Source organism: Mustela erminea, chromosome 13 (genome assembly GCF_009829155.1).
Source record: "Mustela erminea isolate mMusErm1 chromosome 13, mMusErm1.Pri, whole genome shotgun sequence".
In the NCBI taxonomy this organism is placed as follows: domain Eukaryota; kingdom Metazoa; phylum Chordata; class Mammalia; order Carnivora; family Mustelidae; genus Mustela; species Mustela erminea.
The window spans coordinates 68483783-68505896 of NC_045626.1; the positions used below are offsets into that span (position 1 = coordinate 68483783).

General features: G+C 40.4%; 1 protein-coding gene across 12 annotated transcripts in view; it reads left to right on the forward strand.

The window, feature by feature from the left end:
• Positions 1 to 22114, forward strand: part of PRR14L (proline rich 14 like) — a 62060-nt gene that overhangs the window by 25775 nt on the left and 14171 nt on the right. For 6 of the 12 annotated variants that reach the window (XM_032309947.1, XM_032309948.1, XM_032309950.1 and 3 more), the window contains 5 exons: positions 6999 to 7022; positions 8163 to 13329; positions 17284 to 17355; positions 18003 to 18174; positions 18752 to 18858. In XM_032309947.1, coding sequence (XP_032165838.1) covers positions 6999 to 7022; positions 8163 to 13329; positions 17284 to 17355; positions 18003 to 18174; positions 18752 to 18858 — 5542 coding nt within the window. Of the gene's footprint in view, positions 1 to 5747; positions 5864 to 6998; positions 7023 to 8162; positions 13330 to 17283; positions 17356 to 18002; positions 18175 to 18751; positions 18859 to 21613; positions 21653 to 22114 lie in introns of those variants that run through there. The other 6 variants (XM_032309951.1, XM_032309955.1, XM_032309956.1 and 3 more) reach the window with 4 other exon arrangements.

Genomic DNA, 22114 nt, shown 5'->3' on the forward strand with positions numbered 1-22114 from the left:
TGCTTTAAATGTTTGCTCTATTCAGTTTTGCTTATTCTGAATGAGGGCACCTCAGAGGTTAGGGCTGTGTGAATTGATAAATTTGCTGAGGAATGGATTTGGGTTCCCTGCATGGAGGCGTTCAGCAAGAGAACCTAAGTCTGCCACACTCTCCTTGGTGTGTTGTTCTTCCTTCTCTAAGTAAATGTCCCATTCACAGTACTTCCAAGTTAGTGTGGTATTCAGAATTTTTAGGTTCTTTACAGTCATGTCTGCTGTGACTTAGGTAGGTAAAATTAGAACAAGCTTAATGCTTTGAAAGGACATTTGTGTTAACCAAAAGTCATCTTTAATTGGTAGGATGTTATCTTGCAAATCATTCCTTATTTCTTGATTGCTGTAGGGCAGGCCTATGAAAAATGGCCATGGGGGAGCAGTGATGGATGTTGGCTGAGGGGCCATTTCACAAAAGGAGGGTGTCTTGTCAGGCACTCTGCTGCCTCTCCCTTTCTACCAGTGTGGCTTTTCTTTTTTTTTTTTAAATAAACATATAATGTATTTTTATCCCCAGGGGTACAGGTCTGTGAATCACCAGGTTTACACAGTTCACAGCACTCACCATAGCACATACCCTCCCCAATGTCCATAACCCCACCCCCCCCTCCCAAACCCCCTTCCCCCAGTAACCCTCAGTTTGTTTTGTGAGATTAAGAGACACTTATGGTTTGTCTCCCTCCCAATCCCATCTTGTTTCATTCATTCTTCTCCTACCCCTTAACCCCCTATGTTGCATCTCCACTTCCTCATATCAGGGAGATCATATGATAGTTGTCTTTCTCCGATTGACTTATTTCGCTAAGCATGATACCCTCTAGTTCCATCAGTGTGGCTTTTCTAATGTGGCTTTTTTACCATAATTCTGTTTAGTATTTTATAGAATTGACATTATCAAGTTTTTGTTTGTTTCTGTTGTGGTTTTCTCCCCCGCAAGTTCCCTGTTAGTAACAGGCTTGGTTTGGGAAGTTTATGACTTAATTCCCAGAGTAGCAGTCTCCATGAAGGCTTATTTAGGAATTCTCTGAAGTAGGAGAGTCATAAGAAATAGGAAGAGGGGCACCTGGGTGGCTCAGTGGGTTAAGCCGCTGCCTTCGGCTCAGGTCATGATCTCGCGTCCCGGGATCGAGTCCCGCATCAGGCTCTCTGCTCGGCAGGGAGCCTGCTTCCTCCTCTCTCTCTCTCTGCCTGCCTCTCTGCCTACTTGTGATCTCTCTCTGTCAAATAAATAAATAAAATCTTTAAAAAAAAAAAAAAAGAAATAGGAAGAGCATTTGAGGGAATACATTATGATGCATAAGTAAAAGCTGTCAAGGAGGGAAAAGATACCTTATGTAATTTTTGGAACTAGGTAGTTTGAACTATTTAGAAGAATTCAAGTTGAAACTATGTTTCAAAGCCCTCTATGTCTGTCATACGATTCAAATAAGCATTTTAAGTAGATGGAAAGAACCCTATCAATAAATTTCTTATGCTCTATATTCATCTAGATTCTTGGAGTTTATTGATTCTTTTTTTTTTTTTTTTTTTTTTTTTTTTTTTTTTAAGATTTTATTTATTTATTTGACAGAGAGAAATCACAAGTAGATGGAGAGGCAGGCAGAGAGAGAGAGAGGGAAGCAGGCTCCCTGCTGAGCAGAGAGCCCGATGCGGGACCCGATCTCAGGACCCTGAGATCATGACCTGAGCCGAAGGCAGCGGCTTAAACCACTGAGCCACCCAGGCGCCCCTATTGATTCTTTTTAAATATATATATATATAATTTGGAAAGAATATTTCCTGTTTATATTCCCTATTTATGTCATTGTCCTCCTATAATTTATATTTTAGTGGGGGGAAAGTTGAAAAATCAGCCAGTACCACTCCCATTTAATAGACAACATGAAAGAAGTGCAGACCTTTTGGGAACTGAAAATTTTTTTATTTTTATTTACTTATTTATTATTTATTTATTTAAGATTAAGGTGTAGGAGCCCTTGGGTGGTTCATTCAGTTAAGTGTCTGCCTTCAGTTCAGGTCATGATCCCAGAGTTCTGGGATCAAGCCCTGCATCAGGCTTTCTGCTCATGGGGAGCCTGCTTTTTCCTCTCCCTCTACCACTTCCGTGCTTGTGTTTTTTCGCCCTCTGTCAAATAGATAAATAAAATCATTTTTAAAAATTAAGGTATAACTTAACCTACACTAAAATTCACCCTTTTGTTTGTGTGTACAGCCCTGTGAGTTTTGACAAATACAGTTGTGTGACTCACCACAATCAAGATACAGAACATTTCCATCACCCCAGTGATTTCTTGCATTTCTTTTATAGTGCATCCCTCTGGCCAGCCTCCGTCATTAGCATCCACTGATCTTTTTCTGTCCGTATGGTTTTATGTTGTCCAAAATGTCCCTAAATGTAATCATAGAAGAGAAGCCTTTGAGTCTGGCTTCTTTCATTTAGCATAGTGTGTTCAGGATTCATCCATACAGCTATGTGTATCAGTACTTCATTGCTTCTTCTTGCTGAAGAGTATCCTGTTGTCTGGTTCTATCACAGCTTGTTTATTTCCTGTTGAGGGAAATTTCTGTCGCGACTTGTTTATTTCCCATTGAGGGAGATGGGAAATAGGGTTTAGGGAAATAGGGTTTCCTATTTCCATGGAAATGGGGTTTCCAGTTTGGGCAGTTAGGAATAAAGCTGCAATGAACGCTTGTGTACAAGGTTTTGTGTGAACATGAGTTGTCATTTCACCTGGGCAAATACCTAGGCGTGACACTGCTGGGTCATTTGGAAAGTGTGTTTATTTTATAAGAAACTGACAGTTTTCCAGAGTGGGACCAATAGTATATGAGTTCCAGTTAAGGAGTTGAATCCTTTTTCTTTTTCTTTTCTTTTTAACTTTATATTTATTTGACAGACAGAGATCCTACGTAGGCAGAGAGGCAGGCATAGAGAGGGGGGCAGGGAGCATGCTTGCTGCCGAGCAGAAAGCCTGATGTGGGGCTCGATCCCAGGACCCTGGGATCATGACCCCAGCCAGAGGCAGAGGATTTAACATACTGAGCCACCCAGGTGTCCCTTGAATCCTTTTTCATTGTTAATTCATTCGTTTGGAAAACCAGATGTTTGTTGGTCAGAGAAGCTGGGGAGGTGACAATAGCTTGTAGGGTTGTCTGCTGGCCTCTTCCCTGTAGGTAGTTTTTGTGAGTCTCCACACAGGAGAGCTTCCTTTTATAAGACATTACAATATTGCTAACCCATTGCACATCTTTTTTAAAATGAGATGTACTATGTGCCAAAAACGGATGTCATATTTAGTGTCCACAGTCTAACCACTTAATGTTTTGATTTGGGAGAAGGTTTTGACAGAAATGCAATTAAATCTTTGTCAACCTCTAGCATGTCTGTCCCCAATTATGGTTATATGGTTATATGGAAATAACACCTAAAAAAAGATCTCTCAGTTTTCTGATCTTTAAAGTTTACTTCTATTTTTACTTATATTTTACTTTGATCTTTAAGTTACTTGTAATTGGAGTATAAGCACTTTTTTAAAAATAATTTTATTGAGATACAATTTATGTACTATAAAGTTTGCCCATTTGAGGTATACATACAGTTCAGTGGTTTTCTTCTGTACCTACAGCATGCAACCATAACCCTAATTTAATTTTCATTACTCCCACCTGGTTTGTATCCATTAGCATTCATTTTTCTTTTTTTTTTTTAAAGATTTTATTTATTTATTTGACAGACAGAGATCACAAATAGGCAGAGAGGCAGGCAGAGAGAGAGAGAGAGGAGGAAGCAGGCTCTCCGCTGAGCAGAGAGCCCGATGTGGGGCTCGATCACCAGGACCCTGGGATCATGACCGGAGCCGAAGGCAGAGGCTTTAACCCACTGAGCCACCCAGGCGCCCCTAGCATTCATTTTTCATTCCATTCTTCCATACCCCCCAACCTTTTCCAGCCACTAATCTGCTCTTGTAAATGAGACCTGGTATTTTATGACTGATGTCACTTGGCATAAAGATTTTTAAGGTTCATCCATGATCTAGCATATATAAGTACGCCATTCATGTTTATGGCTGAATAATATTCCATTTATCCATTTGTCTGATCGACATTTAGGTTGTTTCCACGTTTTAGCTATTATTAATCATGCTGTTGTCAGCATTTGTGTATAGATTTCGTGTAGACATAAATTTTCAGTTCTCTCTCTCTCTCTTTTTTTTTTTTTTTTTTTTTTAAGATTTTTTATTTATTTGGGGCATCTTGGTGGCCAGTCAGTTAAGTGTCTCCCTTCAGCTCAGGTCATGATCTCTGGGTCCTTCGAGCCCTGCATCAGGCTCCCTGCTCAGCAGGGAGTCTTCTTCTCCCTCTGTTCCTCTCCCTCCCCATGCTTGCTCTCTCTCCCTCTCTCTCAAATAAATAAATAAATCTTTTTTAAAAAGAGTTGGATGCTTAACCAACTGAGCCACCCAGTTTCCCCGAGATTTTAGTTTTGATGAAGTCCAGTTTACCAGTCTTCTTTTTATCACTCCTTCAGTATCTTAGCTAAGAAATCATTACCAAAATCATGAAAATTCACTCTTGTGTTTTCTTGTAAGGCTTTTTACTCTCAGTTCTTATATTAAGGTCTCTGATCTACTTTGAGTTAATTTTTTTGTATGACGTGAGACAGCGTCCATATGTGTTCATTTGCATGTGGATGTCCAGTTGTCCTGGAGCCATTTATTGAAAAGCCATTCTTCTTGGTCTCTTTGTCAAAAATCAGTTGACTGGCTATAAATGTTTGAGTTTCTTTCTGGATTCTCAGTTCTGATTTCCTTGCTCTTCATTAAATCCATCCTGTGTCAGTGCCACACTATATTACTGCAACTTTGTTTTTGAAATCAGGAAGTGTGAGTCTACCATCTTTGTTCTTTCTCTTTCTTTCTGTCTTTTTTTTTTTTTTTAAGATTTTATTTATTCATTTGACAGAGGGAGCACAAGCAGAGGGAGTGGGAGAGAGAGAAGCAGGCTTCCCTCTGAGCAGGGAGCCCAATGCGGAACTTGATCCCAGGACCCTGGGATCATGACCTGAGCCGAAGGCAGACACTTAATGACTGAGCCACCCAGGCACCCCATCTTTGTTCTTTTTCAAGAGCATTTCAGTTGTTATGTGTCCCTTGCATTTTTGTTTGAGTTTTAGGATTAGTTTGTCAGTTTCTGCAAATGTAAGCACTTTTTAAATGGTTAATAACCATTTAATAAAACAATAAATCTAGGGCCTTCAGCTGAGGTCATGAAATCCCAATGCTTGTAAAAATAGGCCCAGACTGGGGCACCTGAGTGGCTCAGTTGGTTAAGCAGCTGCCTTCAACTCAGGTCATGATCCAAGGGTCCAGGGATCTAGGCCTGCATTGGGCTCCCTACTTAGTGGAGAGCCTTCTCCTCTCCCTTTGTCTCCAGGCTTTTGTGCTCTTGCTGTCTCTGTCTCTGTCTCTGTCGAATGAATAAATACAATAAAATCTTTAAAAATAAATAAATAAAAATAGACCCATACCTCACAAAATACATGTTTTACCCTCCAGTATACCTAAATACTTCTTTTTAATATGCCACATTTTCTTTATCCATTCATTCATTAATGGATACTTAGGGTTGTTTCCATGTCTCACCCACTGTAAATAATGCTGGAATGAACATGGGGTGCAGATATCTTTTCAGAATAGTGATTTCATTTCCTTTAGATATATACCCAGAAGTGGAGTTGCTGGATGGAGTATATCTAATACTTTGATCAGCTTCCCTAACCTTCTTATTCTTCATTCAGACAACATCTATTATGTACCTGCTATGTGCCAAGGTCAGTGTCGGGTACTCAGTCCACAGTGATCATTAAGGTCCTGTTTCTGCCCTCAGATAGCTCCAGTCTCACAGAGGTGATATATTAAACAAATATTTGAGAAACAGTATCACAGAGGTTTTAGTAGAGATCCTGTACAAGGGAGTGGAAACCCAAAGGAGTTCCTAGCCCTATCCAAGTTTGAACTCTGGCACTTGACTCACCTTTACAAGTCCTACAAGGGGATACCATCTTTCTCCCCATATTAAAGGAAAGGACTGGGTCAGTGTTCCATAGCCTTTAGAGAACTTTCTTATAAACATAATTGCCTCAAACTCTCCTTTAAAATTCTTCGACATTTCCAGGTCAACGTGGTTAATTATGATCAAGTAAAAGATTGGTAGAGTATCCTTTTGCTTTCAAGCTGTACACAACCCCTGTTTCCCACCCAGCCTTCAGTGTTAATACCGCCTGGGAAGCAACTGTTCCCCTCCTTCCCCCTAAGATTCTCAGCTAAGTTGAGAACAGGTGTTCTTCTTAGCAGGTAAGGGCTCTGAGGTGGAATCTTGCCTTAAGTGCCTTGCACAGTAGTGAATAGTTTGGGGATGGGTGAAGAGTTTTGCAGTTTTCTTGAGCAGATAAAACGAAGGATTTGACTAGGATGGTGCTAGACCAGCGTGTAAAGGACTGGAGTTTACAGGAATGGCTTAATGCCATACTGTCCAGTGAAGAGATACACTAAACTATTTGGGGTAAATGCACTTAGAAATTCATGAATAGGTAGGGTTATCTGCTATGATGTGGAAAGTAAGCTAGTTTCAAAAAGATAAATACTGTGTGGGCCATTAGGATTTCAAGGCCATAATAAGTCAATAATTGGAATTTGTGCAGGCTTGTGGAATCCAGTATGTATTTATCTATCTAGTATTTGTTGACTCCCAGTATTTTTAAACACTGTGTCCTGTCCTAGCATAGTTATTAAGTTTATCATTTTAACTGTTCTCAGGTCCAGTAAGATAAGAAAGAAAGCAGAACAAAGGAAAAGCACTTTTTCTTTAAATGGCAGGCACTGTACCAGGTGGTGTTTTACATGTATTGTTTAATTTAATCCTCAAAGTAGCACTGAGGTAAGTGTATTTCATACCCTCTTTTTCAGAGGAGGAAACTGAAACTCAGAGAGGTAAGTAAGATCACAGAGCCCACCTGCCTTCAGAGTTGCTGTTCTTTTTCTCAGAATTGCTGCTCTCAGTACCAGTTGAGAAATGGATAGGGAAGCTCTAAAAGACAGTATTCATAGCATTTGTTGATTTGACCTAACCATTTATTAATTCCCCAGATTTATTGAATGCTATTTTGTACTGGGTATTATGCTGGGCAATAGGGAAAGGAAGAGACCAAGACAAACATGATCCTTACTTACGGAGTTTATATTCTAGTGAGAATTAGATCTTTAGGTTGATTTGGTTTTAGCTTTATCTGTTTAGTGCTCGTATTTTGTTATATATATGTGTGCATGCAAATATACATATATATATATGCACATGTATGAGTATATCTGTGTTTTCTAAAAAGAAAGTAAGGATGAAAAACTTTTTATATATTAACAAGTTTGGGGAACTTGTTTATACTGCGTCTTTTACCTAGGATTTCAGGGACACTCTATAGTAATACTTCTTTATGAATTGCATTTACCTTCTGCTTAAAAAGGTTTTTTATTCTTTAATGTTTCATAAAAGAAAATTTTTAATTTATTGAAAAGTGGCGAGTATACTAAACCCACATGTATCTGTCACTCAGCTTTCATAACTAGTTTTGTAGGGAAGCAGTTACTCTAAGTAATTCAGTTCAAAACTGATATTCAACTTACACATTTATCTTTTACATAGGTTTTGTGTAAAACTGTTCTTTTACAAAGAGGTAATTTATTTATGTCTCAGTATTATTCAAGTAATAAGAAGATGCTCATTGAATAATATAAGATGTTATATTGTGGGTCTGCTTTATTAATCTTTTAAAATGGAAGCTTCTTAAGACTCTGGATTACATGTATGTCTCCATATTCAATTGTCCAGCTAAGTAAGTACATTTAAATAAGTAATACTTAGAGAAAGGCAGTTGTTCAAAATTAGGCGAGTATACTTTTGGCCCTGTGTCGTATTTTGCATAAAAGAACAAAACCAATGGTACCATGCACTAATTTTATAATTTGCTTTTTGAGTTGGGTCTTTTTTGTTGCTATTGATCACATAATTACATTTATGAAAGTGTAACTAATTTTTTTAAAATTGCATACTGATTTGGATTTCTTTTTCTCGTGCAGAAGGAAATGTACAAATTACAACTGGAACTCTTCTAAAATCTACTGAAGTACAAGGTATAAAGGTCAATGGTACTAAGACGGATTATAATGAAGGACACAAGAATGGCAATGTGAGTAAAGGTCTCTCAGCTGGGTGCAGCGAATACCCAGAAATAGACAAAATCATGGCCAGTGGTGAGGTTTCAGAAACCAGCACATTAGTTTCCCTAGAGCCTTTAACCTTTGTGGACCCTGGATTAACAGAAGCAACTTCTAAAGAAAAAGAATGTGAAGAATTAAAAACTTGTCCTTCTTGGTTGTCATTGTTACCAGGGAGCAGTGCCATTTCCAAAGTGGACAATGGGAAGGAAGAGGTGTGTAAGTTAAACCTTGTCTGTGAAGCAGATGACAATCACCAACAGATTCTCAGCCACCATAATGAAAAACACAGTTCTGCCCATGGCAGTCCCAAAGCCACAAGAAATGTAATTGTTACAGAACCCTTAGGAGAAAACTCTGGCATTTCCTATTTCTCTTCAAGTTTGTCTGGTCCACAATCCAGAACACCATCCTTAGAAACATGTGGTTTTAAAGGTGATGGCTTGCCAAAGGGATATGCTGAAAAGACAGGCAATTCCTGTTTTGATGGGGACGATCAAAGCAAGAACGTGGCTACTAGAGAGGAAAATGAACAGTTTTTGAACCCCAGGAGTGAAAGAGGGGAACTCTTTCTTGTTAACGCCAGGCAACCAGAAGAGGATGCTAGCAGTCATTGTCCTGGTGAAAAAGAGACTGTTGCCTCCCCCAAAGAGACTATCCATGGTAACTCTTGTGTTCAAGGCAGTATCCAGACAGACAGGTCTAGTTCTTCAATGCCTGGTTCTTTCACTGAAGCCACGGAACAAATGTTTAAAAAAAATGATCTGAAAATCACTCTAGACACTCAAGGTAGCTTGAAAAACCATGAGGACCATAGAGAAACTTCTACTGATATGAGCCATTTAGGCAAACACTCTGAAGAGAGCAGCTTTTCCTCCTTAATGCCAATTAAGGAGCCAGAACAGACAACCACTACAGAGCCCAGAACGATAACTGAAAAGATTTACAGTAAAGACTCTAACTCATTCCGCTCCCAGAGAAATCTGGAAGGCGACACCCAGTTAAGTGAAGCATCATATAATGAATTTCTGATTGAAAGAAAATCCCTTGTGAGTTTAATGCGTGAGGACCAGATAAGTCCTGTGAATGAGGTGTCAAAACCCAAGAAAGATATTGCTCAGTTACCACCATCCCTAGAATTTGATTACAAACCCAAGTCAGAACAAGCTGTACAGGCCGCACAGGACGATAGTTCACATTTAGATGAACAGAACTTTGCCTGTGAGATGAATGAACTTCCTTGTACCAATGAACTGGTTGTAAACAAAATAGAAAGTGAATGTGTTTTAAATCAAGTGCCCCTTAATTCTCAAGACCACGCTAAGTTGCCAGCTCGAAGAAAGATGCCTTTAGCAACAAGTGAGGATTCCCAACAGAGCCATCACCCTCCATTAGAGGATGGAGCAGATGTCATTGCTGATACCCAAATCATTTCCATGAAGACAAAAATGAAAGATGTCTCTCCATCAGGTGACAAAACCTGTGGTGCCTCATCAAACAACCCCACCTTAAACATCAAACCAGGAAGCCTAGAAAGAAAAAGCAAAGTGACGGATTCTGGAATAGTCGATCTACATTCCAGAATTCCCTCAAGTAAGAAAGAAGCAGCAGGCTTGCCTCAAGAGGTCTCTGTTATGGAATGTCATAGTGTTCAATCTCAGGATCTCTCTAGCTGTCCTCGTGTAAGTAAAAATGCACAAGAAGAGAGTATGTGTTCTTCTTGTGCTGCTTTTGAGTCCAGCAGAATCATTACAAAGGTTGAAAACTCTTTGATAACCAAGTGTGAAGATGCATTTCAGCTCAGCAGTCACCACTCGCAAGGAAGAGAAGACTCCACAGAAAGTAGCACCCACAAAGTGAGTTTTACTTCGGAGGGAAGTGAACTTTCTGGGGAAGAAATTAAAGGAGATAAGATGAGAAACAGAATGGCAGCAGGCATGTTAAATAGTGAAGCTTTAGACAAGGCCATTTCCCCCACTAGTCACACCCAGCCCAGTGAGGAATGGCTAGAAGGAAAGGAACAGGATGTACCTAAAGAGACTGTGTTTTGCAAGTATAAAATCTCTGACTGTGCCACACCAGAACTAAACATACCTGCAAACATTCCAAGGCCTGAAAAATTGTTGGACCAGTCTCTTACTATTATGTTCTCCAGTTTCAAAAACAGGAGCCAAACAGTTGAAACTCTTGATCAGAAAGGAGATGAAGTCCTTAACTGCCAGCATAATCAAAATGGACCAGATGAATGCAGGAATGAAGATAAACCAGCTAAGGAGACACAAGATGGTGAAGAGAGAGAGCCTGTCATAGCACCTAACAGAGACGTAAGCCACAACCAAAAGGATCTGCTAGTTGGTTCAGCCAGTAACAACCCATTGTCCAGTGGTAGTTCAAAGAAAGGCAATTTGAAAGGAGACTCTCAACATATTTCTGGTAGTGAGGAGTCCGCAGATGACATGCCAGACATCATCTACACGAACTGCAGTAGAAAGTCTACAGAAGGCATGTTAGACTTCAGAGCATCTAGTACTCTTGACAGTGGTGCAGGGCAGGATAGACTGAGGTTACAGGAAACCTTGGTGAGTACTCTATCTCAGAGAGGAGAACTGAATGCTGCATTTATCGGAATGATTGGCCAGGACTCAGATTTCCCAGATGCTACGTCCTCTACAGGGCAGCCTCTGGAAATTAAAAAATCATGTGAAGAGAAAGTAAGCAGATCATTAAAAGATTGTGAAATGGAAGTGTGCCCAGACTCTTGTGCCCATGATATAGAGTCTGTTACAGATCATGAACCAAATACAAGAACACTGGATAGAGTAAATGTGTCCTTAAATTATATTCATCATGAAGAGCAAGTTAAAGAAACATCTCTTAGAGAAATAGAAGGAATGATTAAAGGATCAAGACTGGAAATAAATTCTGAGTTTGATAAGGACAGTACCTTTGGAATTTCCTCGAAAGAGTTGCTATCTTCTGGATGTCCAGATGAGAACCCTGCTCCCGTACGGAGCCTGGAATCCATTGAGATAATGCCTTCATATCTGTCTTCTCACAAAAATTCAGAAAGTAATGTTAATAGTGAGGAAACTGACCTGGAAAATCTTTTTAAACCAAAAGATGGTGAAATGCTTTGTGAAAACATGGGGCATCACACTGTCCTGCTTGAGACGAAGGAAGGAGCACCAGGAGATGGGAGTAATTCTAGTGAAGGAGTCAGAATAGACATTGGTGTGCAAAATTTGCCTTTGACAATAGAAACAGGAACTAAATTGAGAGAAGAAAAAACTGAAGAACATCGGAGGGGACCCGTGGGTCACTTAACTGTCAGCGAAGAGTCTGAGGAGATGATTTCCAGAGAAGCTGGTCATGGTGATAAAATAAGAGAGACCCCCTCTAAGTCCCAGAAGATGCTTGGTGATGAAGAGCAGCAAAGGCAGAGGGCTTTGGACTACATGTTGCAGAATGAAGAGGAATATATACATCAAAAAGAAGTACACGCGATATTGGAACAATGCACATCATCTAACATGTTATCAGATGAGTTGCAAGATAAGAACCAAGCTAAAGATTGCAAAGGTGGGTCCACTGTGATGAAGGAAATCACCCTAGCAAAGCTGGCCCAGGGCAGCAGAGCTGCACAGTTCCAGAAGTTGGAAGATCCAAAGGAGGAAAGCTTGTGTCATCCATTAAAAAGGGCCATGGAGTCGTGCACAGGTCCTTGCCTTCATGGTGCCCCTCAGAAAGCACAAGGCCCCGATTTTGCTGGGTGTGATGAAATACATGGTGCCTTTGGGAACACTTCATATCAGAAAAGAGTGCTTCCCTTAAAGAAGCAGCCCCATCGAACATGTAAGAAAGTTTCCTTTCAGGAGCAAGTCAACATGGGGAAAAAAATAAGTAAAATCAGAAGCTCTGCCTTTTTCAAGAGTTCCTCTGAAACCGTCCCCACAAAAGCACACAGATTTCTCAGTTCATGTGCCGTGCCTGCACCTGCACAGTTGGAACCTGAAAGAGAACCAACCAGGAGCTTAACGAGCCACATACCAAAGCAGAAGGCGACTCCATGCCATTCCTTGAGGAGCCTGAATGTTAGGAAGCCTACCAAAGAATCAGCCTTACTTAGCAAGCTGTCCATTCTTGCCTCCAAACTGGTCCCAGCCACAAAGACCCAGAAACTAAGATATCGGCGGTGTTCCTCTGAACTTCTTCCAGTGGCTAAAAGCTACAAGCGGCTCAGATACAAAAGGCTTCTGGATGGATTTTCATACAATACAATGCAGCTGAATCCCTATTTGGCAGCTGGCGGATGGGATAAGAGACCTAACAGTAAGCCCTTGACACTTTATTCACTCGAAGCCATCAAAATGAGCTTCATAGATTTGAGCAACAAGGTGCCATCACTGCTGTTTGGTTCGGAAATTTTCCCAGTATCTTTTCACATGAAATCGGGCTCTGAGTGCATGACCGAGTCCCCAAGGACTTTTCCTGAGCACTGTGCTCCAGCCAGGCTCGCCTTAGGAGAGGCCCAAAGGTGCCTGTCTCAACCTCCCAAGTGGACCTTTTCTTTTTTCTTGTCCCACAGTTGTCCTGGGATGGCCACATTCAGGGAAGACACTGGCCTCCATGGTCAGGCATGTGCCCAGGCTCCTTCACAGTCTCCAGGTCCTCTCCAAGACTATGGAGGCACTGCCATAGTCCAGACCAGAGCAGGCTGCTCTGTACTTGGCCTTCACACACTTCTAGCACTTTGTTCTCCTGGATGTTACAGAATCTGGACAAAAAAACGGAGCTTCTCTAGTCACATGCCTACCATGCAGAGGCTCTTCATGACCCAGTTTACACAGGGCTTAAAAGGGTTAAGATCTCCAGCCTCCATAGCAGACAAGGTCTTCTGTTCTCTTCCCTACTCGGTGGGCCGAGTGCTTTCCATTTGGAGCCAGCATGGGCCTTCTGCCTGCCCCTTCGAAATCTCTGCTCTTCATTCCACTCACAGCAAGCAGCAGCCAACTCTAAGCACCACGAGCAGGTAAAATCCATGTTTGCTTTTCAACCTCTGGGGAAAGTTGAGGGCTGGAAATGCAAGGCTATTTAGAGTTCTTGTGTCTGCATTTTCTGTTTACCTTGACAAATCTCTGCTGAGAAAATGTACCTGTAAGTCTTAAGTATTTTTACCATTCTATGTTCTGTCCATGTCATTTGCAAACCATCAAATTTTTTGAATCTCTTCTATCCATGCCCCTGCCTTGCAAAGAGCAAACACCATTACAGGTCAAAGACTTAAAAATAGTGACAAACAGGGGCGCCTGGGTGGCTCAGTGGGTTAAACCTCTGCCTTAGGCTCAGGTCATGATCACAGGATCCTGGGATCGGGTCCCGCGTCAGATTCTCTGCTCAGCAGGGAGCCTGCTTCACCGTTTCTCTCTGCCTGCCTCTCTGCCTACTTGTGATCTCTCCCTCTGTGTCAAATAGATAAAATCTTTTAAAAAAGAAAATAGTGACAAACAATGGCTTCTAACTATATCTTATTGACAAAGTGTTATTCGGTCAGCAACTGATTTGATGTTTGATATATAAAGGATACAGAGTAAGTACTTTTTTTTTCTTAAGATGTTATTTATTTATTTGACACAGAGAGCACAGCATAGGGAGCAGCAGGCAGAAGGGAAGGGAGAAGCAGGCTCCTCACTGAGCAGAGAGCCCAACACAGGGCTCAGTCCCAAGACTCTGGAATCATGAACTGAGCTGAAGGCAGACAACTTAACCGACTGAGCCACCCAGGCACCCTCAGAATAAGTACTTCTTAAGTAAATAAACTAATTGTGTAGACATCACCAAATCTAGTTCACAAACCTTTGGATTTCTCCCTGGAGCAGAGAGTCTTCAAAGATTGACATTTACATACTATAGTTGTACAATACATAAAATTTTAAGTGAGCCAGAGAAGAGGAGTTTGACCACTTAGAATAGTTGTAAATCATTTCACCAATATCATTTTACCTTCTTTTTTTTTCTTTTTCTTCTTCTTTTTTTTTTTTTAGATTTCATTTATTTATTTTAGAGAGGGAGTTGGGGCAAGAGGGAGATGGAGAGAGAGAATCTCAAGCAGACTCCCTGCTGATCCCAGTCCGTATGTGGGGATCAGTCCCACAACCCTGAGATCGTGAACTGAGCTGAAATTGAGATTTGGACACTTAACTGACTGAGCCACCCAGGTGCCCCTCATTTTACCTCCTTATAAAAATAAGAGGAAAAAGAATTTGAGAGTTGAATTCCCAAAGATCTGTCTCAGACATTAAAAAATCCTTCTATTTGTAATCCCTCAACAGAAACTGAACATTTTTTTAATTAGCTTTCATTGTTGCTATAATTTAAAAACTCAGCACCATCAAAGCCTTAAAATTACAAATAGCCTGGAAGAGGTCTTGTTTTTTGTGTGTCTGTGCAGTCTCTTGTGCAGAATCATTCTGTGTCACTAAAATGCTATCTGGCGCATATTGCAAAGTTCCCTGAGTGTCTTAGTAGAAAACTAACTAAATCAAGGGGTTTCAGAAGAACACCCCAGAACCTGAATGTGGTTGATGGAAATTGAGAGATGAGTGCTCTTCTAAGTACTTGTCTTGTAGTTAATAGAAAAATGTTCGTATAGTGTAGTCACAAAAAATACACTGGAATGAATCAAATTGGTTTTTTTTTTATTTAACTTTTTTCAAAGATTTTATTTATTTATTTGAGAGAGAGAGCGAGAGAGAGAGAGCACAAGCAGGAGGAGGGCAGAGGGAGAGAGAGAAGCAGACTCCACACTGAGCAGGTAGCCTGACACGGGGCTCAATCCCAGGACCCTGAGAGTGTGACTTGAGCCAAAGGCAGACTCTTAACTGACTGAGCCACCCAGGCACCCCTGACTCAGATTGTTTTAAATGATAGTGTATTCATTTTATTTTGTCTGTTTTGTCAGTATGCCTCTATGATCTCATAAACACACTTTGCTCAGTGTCTGACACGTAGCTTTATTTATTTATTTTTGACACACAGCTTTAAATTGTACCTTCTCTACACTATGTTCATGCCTGAGGTTCGAATGTAGGCCAGTTCTTTGTTGTACCGTGTGAAGATGTGTGGCCTTTGGCCTTTTCCTTATCCAGAACTCTCTTCCCTCCTGACTTCTGTTTCCTAGTGTGGGATATTTTTTCTCTTCCTCCCTTCCTTTGTCTAGCATTTTACTTTGTGTTTTTTAGTTCAGTTCAAGTGTAATGTGGGCGTGGGGGCTGTTTATAGGGACTTTTCCTTCTTGTTGGTTCTAGAAGTGCCTTAACATCATATGCCTTGACTTTAGGTTTAGAAGTTTGCTATTTTTCTAAACAGACTTAGAAATATTAAGCATGATAAATTGGGTAACCCAAGAAAGCAGGACTTAACAAATGTTAAATTAATTTGTTTCTGTAGGATTTTTTTTCCTTCAATTTGACAGAGAGCAAGTGCACGAGCAGGGTGAGGCAGCAGAGGGAGAGGCAGTAGCATGCTCCTGCTGAGCATGGAACCCAATGTGGGCCTCAATCCCTGGACCCCAGGGATCATAACCCAAGCCAAAGGCAGATGCTCAACCAACTGAGCCACCTAGGCAGCCCATAAGACTTTTTTTTCCTAAGTTTTATTTATTTAATCTACACCCAGTGTGGGGCTTGAACTCACAACCCTAAGACCAAGAGCTTGCCTGCTCTTCTGACTGAGCCACCCAGGCACCCCCATAAGATTTTATTTGAACCTTAACCACTCAATAATATAGGTTGATTGGGCCTCTTTTTCGCTGTTTTTATAGATGATGATCTTGAGGCACATGGTTTTTTCTAACCCAAATCAGGTTAGTGTTTCAGCTGAACTAGACCTAGACGCAGGGTCTCCTGATTTCTGATTTGGTCTGCTCCTTTTCCAGTATACACCCTGCCTCTTTCCTTTTATCAGTACCTGTCAAGGAATCCTGAATTAGTGCTAAACCTTCTAAAAATCTGAATTATCTTTATTTTCTAGACATTGAGCAAATCTACTTCTAAGAGAAGATGAATTGTTTTACAGCCATACAAACACCTCATTAATTGGTACTGTGTTCCAAATTCAGTAGAAACTGATACAGGTTTTACTTTGAGAGGCACAAAAAGCTCTCCACCATCGCGTATTGATTTATCTATAAGTGATGAATACTCTTGCTTCATTTATAAAAATAAAGCTTAATTACAAAGGAGCTAACCCTGTTAGTGGTTTTCTTCTACATAACCATGTTTTCTGTGGAACTTGGCTTTAAAGAAAACAAGGTTTCTTCATAATCTTCTCTAAGGGTATAGAAATTAGATTTTATTTTGGGTGCCTGGGTGGCTCAGTGGGTTAAGCCTCTGCCTTCGGCTCAGGTCACGATGCCAGGGTCATGGAATCAAGGCCAGTATCAGACTTTCTGCTCAGCAAGGAACCTGCTTTCCCCTTTCTCTGCCTGCCTCTCTGCCTACTTGTGTTTTCTCTCTCTCTCTCTGTCAAATAAATAAGATCTTTTTTAAAAAATTCTATTTTATTTTAATAGCATTAATAAGGAGATGAATAATATAATATTTTTTATCTGTGAATCGTTTTTTGAAATCTTTTAAGATATATATTTAACAACAGAAGATGCAAGACTCAAAGTCATCCTTGTTCCCCTCCATTCTCTTACTGTCCTCTCTTTATTACTCTCTCTATCTTCTTCCCATATAGGTTAGAAAATATCTTCCTATCAGCCTGCCTTCATTCCAGTGGTGGGAATGCAAATGTAATTCTTATGACTGGAGGCGGTTTTTCTTCTTTCTGAGTGACTGGACATTTCTTGTCTTCCTGGGGCCTAATTGCTTATCATGTGCTATCAGGGGCATCAAAACCTTTGAGTACCACAGTGGCATCAAAATTTTCCTATTGTTTCACTGCCCTAACCTGTTGCTTTTGTACTTTTGCCCCACCTCAGCCACACCATGTTACCATATGTGCCTCTTCCAGGCATGGAAGCTTCTTATAACACCAGTGGCAGTCAGATGAGGTAAGCCTCCAGCAGCACCTGGTACAGAGGGCTTGCAACGAGTGTGTGTGCATGTGTGGGAGATCAAGGAAAGAGTGAATGTGCAACCAAACACAGCACCTGAGGACGCACTGGCAGATGGTGTACATCGAGCACAGTATGATTCTGACATCTTTTCCTTCCAAACATGATCTGAGATTCAGATATCTTTTATCCTAAGTGGCACCTAAGGGTGTGTAATCAGTACCATTTACTGAAAAAAAGTCAAAATCATTAGCCAGCTCATTGAACCACAGATTCCCTGTCAAGCTATCTCTTGGTCATAGAACCATCTTCATTGCCTTGATGGGATTGATCTTATCTGAGCACAGTTCTTTTGTTCAGTTCACTAAATGCCTTTTCCTCCAAAGAATCTGTTCCTTTTTATATTTTTCTTAAATAAAACTGTTCTACACCAAGGAAAGGATTGGCCACATCCTCATAATTTTTTTAAATATGTAGACACAGGCTGTGTCCAGAAATAACTAGAGAATCCTTTGTCTGGAAACATCATTGCTGGAAAAAGGGAAGATTTTCAACCTTAGTCTGATGTTAAGGAGTTTTTGCCCAGGTAGAAAGTGAAACCTGTCTCATATTTTCCTTCTCCGTTTTTCTTTCCATGGTGCTAGACTAGAGCCTCCATTCCCTGCCTTGGTACCAAAGTCTTGCCTGGTAACAGACTCAGCTGTCAGCAAGCTCCTGCTTTCAGCCTCCGAGTTCCAGGTTCCTGAGTTTGATGAGCTGGATAGTGTGGCAGCGTCATGCCCCCATCCACAGAGCAGCCCTCCAGAAGAGAAGGAGGTAAATGTAAAGAGCTGATAGAGTCGGGGGCAGTACTGGAAGCGTCCGTTGAGGTCCGCATATCACATGATGGGTACACAGGCCCCTGGGTATCTTTGCTTATCACTGTTAGCTTCAGCTGAGTGCTGGAGATTACCAAAGCAGGGGTTTTTCTGCTTGGCCACTGAAGGCTACTCTGGATCTCTGAATCTGCATTGTTTTACAGGTCCCTTTTGTTCGATGATAGCATTTAACAGTATTTAGAGTATTAGACCAAAGAGCTGCTTCATGCATTCAAAGATGAGTGAACAATGGTATTCTTCAATTTTGCAATCTCTCTCTGTCTCCAACAGTTAACAGGCTTTCATATTGCTAATCTCAATATCTGAGCTGAATGTACGGATTCTCTTCTAATAATATAAAGGGAGTGGTTGCTGAGAACACTGTCAGCAGGAGTAAGTAGAGCTTTGTCATAAACTATGAGTTAGAGTCATCTATAAACTGAGGAAGCAAAATCTTAGAGTGTCAAGAAAAAGGACTTTTTGTATTTAAAATGTCTTACAACTTGACCGTCTTTCTTCTTAATCTTTAAAAATAGGCTGAGCCAGAGAAGAGGCCAAAGAAAGTCTCACAGATTCGTATCCGGAAAACCATTCCTAAGCCAGACCCTAATCTTACCCCTATGGGCCTTCCTCGACCCAAAAGGTGAGCTCCTTCTCTAACACACATAGGTCTACTTTTTTGGAAAATTGTTTGGTAGAATATAAGGACCTTTGGTAGAATATAAGGACTCTAAGCTATTTATTATACTTCTAGGAATTTATCCAAAACAGTTAATTGGTAACACGACCAGAGATTTATGTGCCAGGGATATTGTTCTGCATTCTTTTTTTTTGTTTTGTTTTGTTTTTTAAGATTTTATTTATTTATTTGACAGAGAGAGATCACAAGCAGGCAGAGAGGCAGGCAGAGAGAGAGGAGGAAGCAGAGAGGCCGATGCGGGCCTCGATCCCAGGACCCTGAGATCATGACCTGAGCCGAAGGGCTTAACCCACTGAGCCACCCAGGCGCCCCTTGTTCTGCATTCTTAATCATTTTTAGCAAGCTCACTATGCCAGATATTATTCTGTCCCTTTATGTACATAGTCTGTTTGTCCCCCAGTGGTGCTGAAAGGTCAGTGCAATTGTTGCTCCCAGGTTTAGATGAGGATGCCAGGGCTTAGTGTATAAGACACCTGTTTTAGGCCATGGTGTCAGTCGTGGCTCAGGCGGCTTCTCTCTCACATGGTTTTTACCCGAACCCACAGCCCAAGCTCACAACATGCTGGTACAAATTGAGAAGGGACCTAATGTCATGAGAGAAAGAAGTTGAAATTTTTTTTTCTTTCTCTCTCTCTCTCTCTTTTTTTTTTTTTTTTTTTTTTTTTAAGAAAATGCCAGATCCATGCTATGGTCTATATCATGGCCTTTAAAAACTTGGTTTCTAAAGATTTATTTTTTATGACAGAGATAATTGCTAACCCTAAAACAGGAAGTGGAAAGAAAAAACAGATTACCAAATTAGGTGTTTGGTGTACTGTACATTATACAGACACACTATGAAAATAACATTTTATAAAAGATCTCCAGAGTTACATTTTCTTGTGGTGGATTTCACTCCTTCATTTCTCACTGGCAAATAGAAGTCTAACAGTAGTCCCTTAAGTGACTCCAGGTAAGTTATTGAACCTTCCTGAACTTCAAGAATGTGTCTATAAAGTGTAGTAAGAATTCCTAACACTTAAGGGCGCCTGGGTGGCTCAGTGGGTTAAGCCGCTGCCTTCGGCTCAGGTCATGATCTCAGGGTCCTGGGATCGAGTCCAGCATCGGGCTCTCTGCTCGGCAGGGAGCCTGCTTCCCTCTCTCTCTCTCTCTGCCTGCCTCTCCATCTACTTGTGATTTCTCTCTGTCAAATAAATAAAAAAATAAATTAAAAAAAAAAAATTCCTAACACTTAAGATTGCTGTACAGTCCAGTTGAAGAAAAAATGTGTAGTGTGCCTATTACATTGCTTCACGTAACACAAATGCAATAATTACTATAATCATAATTGACCTACTTTTCCCACATGGTTTTGTCTTAATATATATATATATATTTTTTTTAAAGATTTTATTTATTTATTTATTTGACAGAGAGAGATCACAAGTAGGCAGAGAGGCAGGCAGAGAGAGACAGAGGGAAGCAGGCTCCCCGCCGAGCAGAGAGCCTGATGCGGGACTCGATCCCAGGACCCTGAGATCATGACCTGAGCCGAAGGCAGCGGCTTAACCCACTGAGCCACCCAGGCGCCCCAAGTATATTTTTATCTTACAGTTCTTTTATTGATCATCCTACCATATGTCTTTATAAGAGAAATTTTGAAATACTTCAGATATCCTAGGTTGAATAGTATTTATTACTAGAACGAAATAGGATTCAAAATCAGATGTATTCTCTCTTGCATTTGTATATAGATATAAGTTCTGAAAAACCTTTTTATGATAAATAAGTAGTTGGGAGTAGAGACAGTTAATATAATAATGACATTCAGTCCTTTAAACTTCTTTCAAGTAATATTACTATCCAAAAAATCCCAGAGTGATCTGTCATCAAATTATATTTAATGATTTATCACCTAATTTTATTGAAAGCAAAGAATTGACAAGTGCTGACTCATATAGGTTCTGTTACCAGGCATTGAAGCAGTGAGTGTTTCATTGTACAAGCAACACACCAAAAAGATCTGACCAGTGTCAGATGCCCAATAATTTGTATGCCAGTCTTTCACTTAGAGATACTTTATTTAAGTCAATATAATGAAAGAGGTTGAAAAAATAAGATTTTTGACAAACCTTAGTCTAAGATGCTTTTTGATAAAGTGCTTTTTATTCCCATCATCTTTTGTCAAAAAATCTTGAAGTTACAGATTTAGTGTAGTAAATGTATGGAAAAGCCTTGACATTCAACTTTTTTTTAATACACGTGACACAATGTTACATTAGTTTCCCATCTGGTTCAACAAGACTACACATTATGCTATGCTCACCACAGTTGTAACTCTTTATCTGTCACCATACAATGCTGTTATAATACCATTGACTATATTCCCAGTGCCATACCTTTTATCCCTGTGACTTACTCATTCCATAACAGGAAACCCCAATCTCCCACTCCCCTTCACCCATTTTGCACATTCCCCCACCCCTTAACATATAACTAAATTGGCAAACACAGTTTTTATTATTCAAGCCCATCAGCCAAATCTTTCTTACTCCCTAACTTTTGTGTTCCAACTCAAGTAAATGTATTAATTCGCACTTAAGAAAATTATGCAAACCATTGAGAAATAAATTATGGAACATATCTTAACAGTAAAGTATCTTGCATTTATTTTTTTTTTTTTAAGATTTATTTATTTATTTATTTATTTATTTGACAGACAGAGATGACAAGCAGGCAGAGAGGCAGGCAGAGAGAGAGGAGGAAGCAGGCTCCCTGCTGAGCAGAGAGCCCGATGTGGGGGCTCGATCCCAGAACCCCGGGATCATGACCTGAGCCGAAGGCAGCGGCTTAACCCACTGAGCCACCCAGGCGCCCCCTTGCATTTATTTATAGATGTAAGTTCTGAAAATATCTTACTTGTAAAAGCTGTAAGTGAAAATTAAAATCATATATAACAAATATATAATTTATTTTAATAGCACATTATTAAAATAACATGGTAATGCTGTTTGTCATTACTGGATTTGTAATAAACTAATGTAATGTGTAGTTAGAATAATAAATTATGACGTGAGGGGGCACCTGCATGGCTCAATCATTAAGCATCTGCCTTCTGCTCAGGTCATGATCCCAGGGTGCTGGGATTGAGCCCCGAATTCGGCTTCCTGCTTGGCGGGGAGCCTGCTTCTCCCTCTCCTGCTCACCCTGCTTGTGTTCC